We start from the raw sequence: 10,857 nt of genomic DNA, 5'->3' as shown, positions 1-10,857 counted from the left end.
GTGCTGCTGCTGCACTGCAGCCTCTCCGAGTGATCCACGGCGATCCATCGGCTGGTGTGGATTGTGGAATGATAGACAGGCAGGCAGGGGCAGGGGGGGGGGAGGGGAGGGGGTGACGCTCATTACTGGAAGAGATGCGGGAGCTAAAAAAGAGCGGGTTGAAGTACATGCAATTGATGACGCCAGCCCCCCCCCGTACTTAGTACTCCTCTGTAATTTCATTCTTATTGATTTCCATCTATTGTCCCCCAGGCAATAGTCTGGTCTTCTCTCCATGTAGATAGGTACCATATTCCCGTACTTGAACATACCAACTTACCAAGTATCCTGACCAACTAGACTACTCCGTCGTATCGGGGGATTTAATTATCCAACATCTATCTCCCTTTCGTATTGAAGAGCCCCCGCTTGACGGGGTTGTCTCAGACAAAGACTGCCTGGCCAGTCAGCTGTTACACACTTAAGGTCGAACACTAAAACACTTTTTACACTTACACTTGCACTTACACTGAACACTCAGTGAACAAATCTCCAGACCCACTGGGCAAAGTATCATCTTCGTCTGCCCCCCCCCCTCTTGTACCTCCTCTCTCTCTTTCCCGCGCTCTCTCCCTCTCTTTCTGGTCTTCATCTTTCACTTTTCTTTTTCATCAACTACCCTACCTTCTGTTCTCCATTCGCTTTGCGACCTCTCTGTTCACCTTATCTCTCTTCTCCCTCCTCCACCTCCACCTCCACCTCCACCTCCACCACCACCTCCTCCTTTCCGCTCGCTCCGTTCGCATTCCCTCCGTTCCGCTCACAAACATCAAACTCAAACAAACTACATCCCGCGCGATCCCTTCTTCTGCCCGATCCGCTGACTCGCCGGACGCAATTTGGACGTCAAGTGGCCTCGTCACAGGCGCTTGTGCGCTGACTACGCATCTCCTCGCTATCACTTGCCTCTCCGCTCTTTTCGCCTCCAACATTCACTACCGGTACCTTATGGAACCAGACTTCCGCCGTTCCTAGTCTTGGCAGGCCCTGACACACCTCGTCGCTGTCTCTCGCTACGAAGGAGCTGGTCTCAATTGGCATTTCGCCTCCCCGATACTTTTCATTTCTCGTTTCCACCTTCGTTCCATCGCATCGCCAGTGGGCTTCATCATTCGCGCGAGCTGCTGCGTCTGCCGGGTCGCAGCCACATTATACCGTGGGCCTGAAACTGGTCTCTCCCTCAACTTATTTTTACTATTCTAGTTTCGATTCTGGACATCATGGGTCGCTCGCGAGGTAGGGAATTCATTCTCACTTGCTTTGGAAAGCGCTATACTGACACCAGATTCTCTCCCCAGTGTTATCGTTGATGTCGGTTTTCGGCGGCTCCTCTCGCAAAGATAACCCCAGCCAACACCATCGGACCGCGTCGGCTTCAGTCACTTTGAACCACCCCCCGTTTAGGAATGATCCCCCGACGCCAGATACCGCTTCACCTGTTGATGCGTCGCCGATTAGTGGGACATCCAACGCGGAACGACGAATCTCGTCACGACCCGATTCGACCTATTTTTCGCACAATCCCCCTCTGGTGGAGTTTTCGCAAGACACACCGCCAGAACTTCAGCCTATATTCGGCCATCTCAACAGCCATGCCAACAAACTATATCACGAAGGTTACTTCTTGAAGTTAAATGACTTGGATACTCGTATGTGTCTCGCTGCAGCTCATTAAGGTTTGAGCTGGGACTAATCGATGGGAATTGCAGACGGCCGGCCGTGTTCCGACCGACAATGGGTCGAATGTTATGCGCAACTCGTCGGGACTGCTCTCTCTCTTTGGGATGCTGCAGCGCTGGACGAGGCGGGAGACGAAGGTGACGTTCGTCCAACATTCATCAACTTGGCGGATGCTTCGATCAAGATGGTAAGATCTGCATAAACCCCCTCTTGGCGTTCCGGACCGGCACTAGTCTAGCCCCGATACTGACTGGCATTCACTCATCAAGCTCGAAACACTACCAACTCGAAACCAGGAGGTACAGTCATTGAAGAACATACTGAGCATATGCTCCGCGGGCCAGAATCGATACCTCCTCCACTTCAATTCTTTCCATTCTTTGACGCAATGGACTGCAGCCATACGCTTGGCTTTGTTCGAGCACACCTCCTTGTATGAGGCGTATACTGGCTCGATCATTGCTGGCAAAGGAAAGAGCCTGAACAATGTCAAACATATCCTCGAGCGCAACCGATTCAAACATGAAGACTGGGCTCGTGTGAGATTTGGCGCGGGAACGCCATGGAAGCGATGTTGGTTTGTCATTACTCCCCCAAATGAGAAGGAGTTCCAAAAAGCGCAGAAGTCGATCAAGAAGTCGGCATATGACCGCGCCCCTCGACTAGTCACAGGCCACATCAAGTTTTACGAAACGAAGAAAACCAAGAAAGCGACGCCGATTGCCACAATCACCGACGCATACGCTGCTTACGCGATATACCCACAGTCGAAGCCGTTGATTGACCAGTCGACTTTGGTCAAAATAGAAGGGAGAATCACAGTCCATTCACAACCGGAGTCCACCTCCGAAGGGTTCGTCTTCGTCATGCCTGAAGTCCACCCAGCTGTTTCGGGCTTCGAAATGATGCTGCGCTTTCTGATACCAACCTTTGACACGTTCAACCTCTATGGAAGGCCGACTCGGCTGCTCGCCGCCACCAATCACATTAAAAGTATCATGTTCGCATTTCCTAACCGGCGACGTTATGGTTACTTGGATATCCTAGATATCTCCAGTCTCATGCAGACACCTGGAAGCCAGAATTGGAGCGAAGCGGAATGGAGGAGGCAGCTCAAGGAGGCTACTTCACGACGCATGGCGACAGCTGGAAGCCGGACTAGTAGCGTTTCTGGAAGCAAGCCACGCTTTCGGTCCAGTCTCCCAAGCCGTCAAGGCGGCAATGTTCGCGCTGGACCCAATCAGCGCAATATGACTCCCCCCGAGAATCGACCAGGCTACAACCAGTCTACTGATGCTATCGTTCGCGCAGGGCCTGAAAGTGATCCCATCCCCCCAGTACATCACGCGCGTGGTGCTTCTGATTTCGCTGGGCTTGCCTCTCAGGCCCAGGTTCCTGTTTCTCTTAGCGACAGCTCCCCGCCATCATCATCTCACGAGCTTCCGCCAAACGGAGAACGAGCCCGCGATAGTGACCGTAGCAGTGTGGAGGGTGAGCCAAACCCTCATGCAGATCCTGCGGCCGAAGCTGTTGGTCAACAGTTCCGCCCTGTGTCGCCTCCTTCGCCGGTGGCCCAACCGCCTGCTTTCACTCACGGACCGGGAGAGGTTCCCCCTACCCGGCCTAGGCCGTCGTCCGACTTAAGGAAAGTCAATAACAGAATGTCGGACGCCACTCTTACACAGCTTGTGGCGGCTTCCGGGGGTTTAAGTCGTCTTGGTCCTGATGTGCCGGCAGAAAACCGAGCGACGACGACAGACTCGAACGAGCCCAGTCCAATAACCCCAAGCAATGAATCTATCGAGCACTATGCAGACTGGGTGAACCCGGAGGCAATTAGGAGCAGCGATCCACAACCTGCCCCGCCTATTGGCTCTCGTTCTGGTTCCTTCGGGCCACCACTGGCTATACCTAAGGCACGTGGTCTGCGCCTGGATACTACAAAGGCTGTCAAGAGGAAGCCCGTACCTCAGCAGTACGCTGGGGAGCCAGATTCTTCGAGTATGACGGGGGAGCCCAGCTTTGATGATCTTCGCCACACTGTTAATGAAGAGGCCCTCAACTGGGTTGGTAGCCGCCAGCTATCATTCACATCGCGAGAGCCTGGGAACCGCCAAGATGAGGGAAGCATTTACGACGATGAGTCAGCTGCATCCCCTGATTATGCTAGTACAAAAGGGTCTGTCTACAGCAAGCGCTCGGTCAAGTCGATCCCTCGACCTAGGATGGGAGTCATGAAGACGGTAGGCACGGTGCCTGACAAGAAGGATTATATCATTGGCGACGCGCATTACGCTCTTGAACAGTCGGCAGAGCCCAATCCCGACATTCCCACTATCGACTTTGGCCCGACAATGACTTTGATGCCTACCACCGCACGTCCTAATACCTCGGAGACCTATAAAAAAATGGGTCACGAGAGGAGCGATTCAAATGTAACAGAAAAACAAGCTCCCCCGCACCACATGGAGCGCTCGCATTCTCGGTCACCCAGCATGATGTGGCAGCCGGGCATGGCTGCTCCGCGACCAACCACTCCTGGCCGACTCACACCAGAGCAATTTGTGCAACAACGGTCAGCTCCCAGCCCGCCTGCTCATGTCCACCACCGAACTCTATCTTCATCAGCAACGGCGAAATTAGCACCAGCTCTCCCTCGGCCCCTTTCTGGAGAATGGACGAGCGGATCCAGGCAACAAACGCACCCGTCTGGCCACAAAGAGGGCCCGGCGCGTCCTCACTCTCGTGGCGCTAGTACTGTCATGAACTACAACGAACTCTCGTCGCATTTGTCGGCCCGCGAGCAGGAGCATATCTCTCGTATGACTGGCGCTCCGCTGCTTGATTTCTCCGGCGGGCACAAGCCTCAAGTGACTCCTGTTAATCCCATGGGTCTGGTTGGGGCCATTGATGCTCGAGAGCGCGAGAAGAAGAGCATCCGCGAAGGGGTTTCCAACCAGATGGTGCAGCACGCCATCGCACAGCGTCAGCAACACTGGCAACAACAGCAGCAGCAGCCAATGCCCGCACAGCCCCAGACTCAGCCATATAGCCAAGATAACCACTACAGCGTGTATAACCTTCCTGCAGCCAGCCGGACCTGGGACGCTCTCAACCAGCCTTACTATCCAGAAGAGCCGCGGCGCCAGTCGTGGTACGGGCAATACTTCGCAGCGCAAAAGTCACGGACGCCCCCAGCGCATCATCACACTCAATCTCTCGGCCAGCCGACTGGTTATTTCAGTAATGCCAACGCCAGCCATTACTAGGGGAACATTTGCGCGCGGATTGGGCGTTGCTTTGTGCCGACTCACCATCTTGTACTCATTTCGCTCGCTTCGTTCTCGCTTGAGATCTGATACTGCCGATCTCTAGTCGCTATCTCTTTTGCCTTATCTGTTTTTGTGTTGTCTTTGTTTTGTTTTCCTTTCTGAAGGTCTCGATGCATCTTAGAGAGCTAGAACTCGAAGACTCTGGTTGCTCGATTGCTGTTTTGCTTTTGTTTTAGGGTTGGTAGCGTTTCGTTCTCAGCATCAGTCGGCGTTATTATCTTGGGGATTATGTTTTTTTTTCTCGACGTTGCTGGCGTTCAACTCACGCAGCTTTGTTTTCTAGAAGGTATTTTGATATCCCATGAGGGCAGGAGCTTTTCCCCCCGTCCTGCGAGTTGCTCCACGGTCAACAATCGGATAAACCCATTGCTCTGCGGTGCACTTCATCAGATGCTTTCTGTACGACGTATGACAGATGTAGGCTTTGAAGCCGAAGTAATCGTGCTCGAAGGGTTAATGTGCTGGTCACGTTGCGGGAAATCCTTACATCTCTGTCTTCTACGAAGCCGCTTCATCACTAGGCATTTACCCTACACATTCCTGGGTACCCTGAAGTCGCCCACTTGCTATCGGTAGGTAGTCCTTAATTCTGCTTGGTCTTCGAGCTCATTCATTCGCAGAAAGTAAAAAACAAATCCAGCCACCACCTCTACCCTTCTCTCTCTTGGAAGTACAGGAACGTGGTAGCCGTAGCCCGAAGTTATACTCAACCACCATCATTCCATATGAGAAGCAGATGTGGGAGCAGCGGAGTGGGGAGATAAAGCTAGGAACTTCTCGAAAGGCACAGAAGAAAGTATAAAATGTCAATTCCAGGAAGGCAATCAGCTGGCGCAAGCACAGTTGCAAATTGCAGGAGGAGGTTACGGAGTTTACTCTAATCTGTTGTGAGTGTCAATCAATTCCAACCCTCCGGCCCCCCCCCCTGACTTGATTACTCTGTATGCAAGTGCTATGGCGAAAGGAATGCAGAGGCAGTCGGCATGGTCTATTGGTCGCCATCATATCACGGTATAGAGACTATACAAAACGCTCAACTAAATTAGTCCATCTAACGACATGATCCAAACTTGCCCTGAAGGGCTACTACTTCTGTTTCCTCGCCGCCAGGATCGGCTGCATCAGAAACTCGTCGTGGGCCAGCTCCTCCGCGGAGGGACGCTCCTCCGGCAACCACCGGAAGATGCGCCGGAGGAAATTCAGGAAGAGTGTCTTGTCGGCGCCCTGGAAGTGCTGGATTCGTTGGTCCAGGGATTGGCGCGGGATGCGGATGGAGCCCTTCCAGTTTCCTGCATTACCGATAAGTTGGTATCAGCGAGTTCGAACCGTGTCGCAGGGATAGTCTTGGGGGTAGATCATACCTCGTTCATCGAAGAGTCTGGCACACTTGCTACTGCTGCTACTACTACTACTACTACACCTCTGGACGAATTCCGGCGGGGGAGGCCCCATCAGCGAGACCAGCTCGGCGAGATGCTGCTCGTTGCACAGGACCCCGTGGGTTTTGCCGGAGAAGAGATGCTCGTCTTGCATAAAATCCCATGCCTATTCACTCGGATCGGATCAGCGGGGGGTGGGGGGTTACAGGTAGATCGAGGGTACGGGATTCTTCGAGGGCTGGAAACCACAACTCACCATCACACCAATGGACCAGATATCCACCTTGCAGTCCCACTCCATCCCCATAATGACCTCAGGCGCGCGGTAGATCCCCGGCATGATATCGCCCTGGTATCTCTCGTGGCCGAACCGCGCCTCCCCGAGGTCCGAGAGAACCGGGAGCCCTTCGCAGGCGGGCATGGATCGGGAGCGGTAGATGGTCCGGTCGTCCAGAACTTTCCGAGCGATCGGCTGCGTCATCTCGTCCTCTTCGATGGCGGATAGTATGGCGCTGTCATCGATCTTTTGGAGGATGTTGTTGGGGGAGACGTCTGTTGTTTGGTTGGTGTTTTGCTGGTCAGCGAAGGGTCTCTCTTGATTCAGATGAGAGGATCAAGAAACTGAGGGGCGACAAGGCTGTTACCGGTGTGGACGGTCTGGTTCGCGTGGAGAAACGACAACGCGATCAGGGTCAGCTGGAGACTCCGTTGCCCCAGCTCCGTGGGCAGGGTGCACCCATTCATGTACTTGGTCATGCTCATCCCGCAGGCCTTGTACACCAGGCACCGGTGCTTCCCGTGGGGTCCGGAGACCACGAAGGATTTCAGCACCAGCCGCACGAGCGCCTTTCCTGCATGGTCCGGGGTGTTTCGGAGGTGCTCGGAGACGGCGACCTCGTGCGCGGGATCGTGGCCTTGCGCGCATACCTTGAGGGTGCGGTATCCATGGGTCCTGAGGGGCTGAGTTCAGTTGCCTTCATTCGTCTGTTCCGTGTGCGAAGCATTTCGCTGTGCGACTCTTTTGGAAGTTGCATGTATCATGTCCTCCAACGGGGGGAAACGTACAGAAGATCTCGACAAAGCCAAACGGTCGACGAGGTGCCGTATCCGAGCTTGGCGACGACCTGGTATCGGGCCGCGAAGACCTCGCCGAGGTGGACAGGGTAGAAGTGTTTCGGTTCATAGTAGGGGAGCTGCTCTTCTTCCAGTGCCTCCGACGGATCAAGCTTTGCGAAGCCCGTTGTAGGAAATTGATGCGGAGGGAGCGGCGTGGTTGTCGTCTGGGTTCGAATGGGAGTATAGCGCAACCCCGCGGAGGTTGTTAAGGCATGGTGGCGGGGAGACGGTAGGGTGCGCTCGAGTGGACGGATCAATAATCTGGGTTTGCGGCAGATCGTGAACATGGTCTCATGGAATCGTGGAACATCATAGCCTACAGTTAGAAGAAACAAAAAAGAAGGCCTCAAGGAATGGAATCGGTCGCGTGCGCCGAGAGGGGGAGGGAGTGTAATAGTAACTAAGCTAACTAGTTGCTATAACGTCATAAGCGGTGGTGGCCGCACCCCCCGGGTTTGGTTCATCCATGCTTGCTGGGAGTCCAGATTCCAGGGCCCCGGCATTCGCCACTGGATCTCTGCCCTGTCTTACTGGATTACTGGATAGAAACAGATTATACCCCAAAACACTCAATTGATTTCATCTTGAGAAATATGCTAATACAAACTTCCAATGGATATGATAGTATGTGTATCATGGTGTATGGACCTAAAACGCCTGGACTGCCTGAGTGCCCTGCCTTGCTGATGCTCCTGCGCAGCTGTCTGTTTTCCCTTGATTTTTCGAGTACTTCTCTTATCTTTTTGTTCTTTTTCTATTTTTTTATTGTGTATGTCTCCCGTAGTCTGCTGAACATAGCAGCAGAGCACAACCTCAATGCGAATGAAGCTTCTTCATCTTGTTGACGCCCTCATACAGCCCACGATCAATGGCAGCGGCCACAGTCAGAGTACCACCGACGATCGCGCAGACTCCAGTCAAGAATCCGGTGAAGGTCTTAGGGCGAGCTTCGCGGTTGATGACCTTCATCGGGGAGATGTCATAGTTGAAGAAGACGCCGGGGATACCGTTGGCGGCATGGAGTCGCTCCTTATGGCCTTCGTCGGAGGCGTCGCCGCCCCGCAGGGATCGCTTGTGGGAGGTCACCGAGTACTGGTGGGTCTCGATGCTTCCCTCGGCTCCGTAGGCAATTCCATGAGCTCCGAGAGGGGCCTTGTCATAGGCGCTGTGGATGGAGGACGAGAATAGCGGATCCCAGCCCAAGGGGAGGTACGAAGTCGAGACCACCTTGACAAAGTACATGAAGTTGTAGCCAGGTTCGCTAGTCTCCTGTTTCGTGTTGTCCAGGGGGTTGGTGTGGTGGTGGTCGGTCCATTGCCAGCGATCGGACAGCTCGTCAGGCAGCTGAGGTCCGAATCGAAGCTGGTGAATCTCGTGGGTCATGGTGTGTTTCTCGTTCTCGGCCAGGTTAGGCTCGAAGAACGTGGCGAGATCGTGCACATGGAGATTGCCACTGGTGAAACTGCGCCCGGGCGCGATGTGGAAGTTGCCGATCACCTTGTTGACGCGGAGGACACCCTCGAGGCGGCAGCCTTCCCGGCGCTGCGCATCAATGCGCTCCGCATACCCCTCAAGATCACACTGTTCAATGTTCTCTCCCTTGCCGAAGGCCCATTGCTTTTGGGCATAAGCTTCACGGACCTCTTCGCAGGTGTTGCAGCAGCCAGCCTTGATGGCACCGGCAGGTGCGGGTGCGCCACCACATTCGCCGCAGTAATCAGGGTCCAGGTGCTTGGCGGTCTCTTTCGAAGAATGACTAGATTGGAAGCAGCACGGTCAGCGATAGCCAGCAAGGAAGAACAAGGGGAGGTTCAAGCTTACAGCTCCAGAGCTTTCACATCAATCACGCGACCTCCTTCAGCCTCCGAAGTCAAGCGCACCTTGTTGATACCATGAGCCACGCCCGTCTGTTGCTCGCCTGACACATCCATAACGTCGAGGGTCAAAATTTCGCAAGGGAGTCGGGGGAAGGTCATGTTCAGATGAATCTCCATCTTCTCGCCTGTTTCGCGCCAAAAGTTGTTCAGTCAGTCTTGCTTCGTTTTTCATGCAATCTCATGCAAAAGAGAAGAGTGTTTGTTCATACCTCTTGACTTATCGACCACCAACTCGGGCAGAACCACTACACGCCTGTAGTCCACCCATTCTCCCCATACAAGCCAGAATATAACCAGCAACGATGCTATGGTGATAACTCCTCCAGACGTGGTTCGAACGCGCGCATCTTCGACCGTTTTGGCGAACGCATCTAACCTTGTAAATCGTGATTTGGCCGGCATCTCTCTAACAGATTGACGACCATGCGAAGAGGGTCGTCGTGTATGTGGAAGGGTGCGCGGTCTTCGCTATGGACCGGAGATCAGCTATTTAGTGCCCGCGATCAAGGCAGGGGCGGCGCCTGGTAAATAATGACTGAAGCTGAATGTTAGCCAACTGGGTTGAGGTCGCTCAATGGGACAGAATATCTTGGGATATAGATCAGGGAACGTACGTGAATGAGTGAGTGAGGTGGTAGGACAGTAAGTTTCCAGCACAAAGCAAATCCTCTCCTGGGAGTGACGACTGGCGTGCGACTTCAATGGAACAAGCTGTCCTGATAAAGCTGAAGCGGAGAACTACTGACTGGACTTAACGCTGCGGGTATCAGGCCAATACCGAGTACGGGGGGTATTGTTGCAATTTTACTCCTTGTAGATTAGCGCGGTACGGTTATCTACCGACGTGCATGCATCAATACGAAGGTATTACCAACAGTGCCAAAGGACAGACTACAGACTCTGATTGGACATGCTTGGAAACAGTGCCTGATAGGGGGTCACGTGGTAGCTATCAGTTGCAGGGCGGTCTGCTGCCCGCTCACGTGATGCGCATCGTCCCGGGTGCACGTCACTTTTTCTGCTGACTCTTTTGACTTGTCTCTAAACTAGCTTCTGCTTTTTCATTGTTCCATTATTCCCCTCCTTCAAACCTCCACTCTGAGGTTGGTTGGTGGTACTCTCTCAAACGCACCAGAGGTTCCCCAAATTTAGGACACCGATTCAAAGAGTCTTTCTTTCATCTCATCTCACTCGACCTCGTAAGCGACTTCTTTCAACATCTTTCATTGAATGCCGCTTGCCTGATTCTGGACGACAAGGCGCGCAGCGCTCCATCTGCCTACAAAAGCCTTCTTCGCATCGTCGACGCCCGACTTCGTCTCCCTCCAACACACAATCTTGTCGACAAACACCATCCATATCACGAATCTTCTCTTTGTTGCCCACTATGAAGAACGGAAAGGCTCGAGGCCGACCCAGCGCTTCGGATCGCGG

At 53.6% G+C, this 10,857-nt stretch overlaps 3 protein-coding genes across 3 annotated transcripts; 1 reads left to right on the top strand and 2 right to left on the bottom strand.

Moving 5' to 3' along the window:
• Window positions 1–1,348: 1,348 nt before the first annotated feature.
• BO72DRAFT_390421 (PH domain protein) lies at window positions 1,349–4,988 on the top strand (the record flags this gene model as incomplete). Its single annotated transcript, XM_040941808.1, has 3 exons — window positions 1,349–1,688; window positions 1,749–1,906; window positions 1,989–4,988. 3 exons carry the CDS (start codon window positions 1,349–1,351, stop codon window positions 4,986–4,988), a joined length of 3,498 nt encoding a protein of 1,165 aa, XP_040796089.1.
• Window positions 4,989–5,878: 890 nt separating this feature from the next.
• Window positions 5,879–7,910, bottom strand: BO72DRAFT_453098 (CMGC/CLK protein kinase). Its single transcript, XM_040945895.1, has 5 exons — window positions 7,496–7,910; window positions 7,075–7,382; window positions 6,687–6,982; window positions 6,413–6,596; window positions 5,879–6,340 (listed from the first exon to the last, which is right to left on the bottom strand). Exons 1-5 carry the CDS (start codon window positions 7,831–7,833, stop codon window positions 6,138–6,140), a joined length of 1,329 nt encoding a protein of 442 aa, XP_040796088.1. The 5' UTR covers window positions 7,834–7,910; the 3' UTR covers window positions 5,879–6,137.
• A 198-nt stretch (window positions 7,911–8,108) lies between these two features.
• BO72DRAFT_490066 (retrograde cargo receptor ERV46) lies at window positions 8,109–10,145 on the bottom strand. Its single transcript, XM_040948120.1, has 4 exons — window positions 10,038–10,145; window positions 9,633–9,958; window positions 9,368–9,548; window positions 8,109–9,302 (listed from the first exon to the last, which is right to left on the bottom strand). Exons 2-4 carry the CDS (start codon window positions 9,823–9,825, stop codon window positions 8,360–8,362), a joined length of 1,317 nt encoding a protein of 438 aa, XP_040796087.1. The 5' UTR covers window positions 9,826–9,958; window positions 10,038–10,145; the 3' UTR covers window positions 8,109–8,359.
• Window positions 10,146–10,857: the final 712 nt, after the last annotated feature.

The sequence above is a fragment of the Aspergillus fijiensis genome (assembly GCF_003184825.1).
Source record: "Aspergillus fijiensis CBS 313.89 unplaced genomic scaffold BO72scaffold_83, whole genome shotgun sequence".
NCBI classification, from domain to species: domain Eukaryota; kingdom Fungi; phylum Ascomycota; class Eurotiomycetes; order Eurotiales; family Aspergillaceae; genus Aspergillus; species Aspergillus fijiensis.
This window is presented reverse-complemented; position numbering and strand designations above follow the sequence as displayed.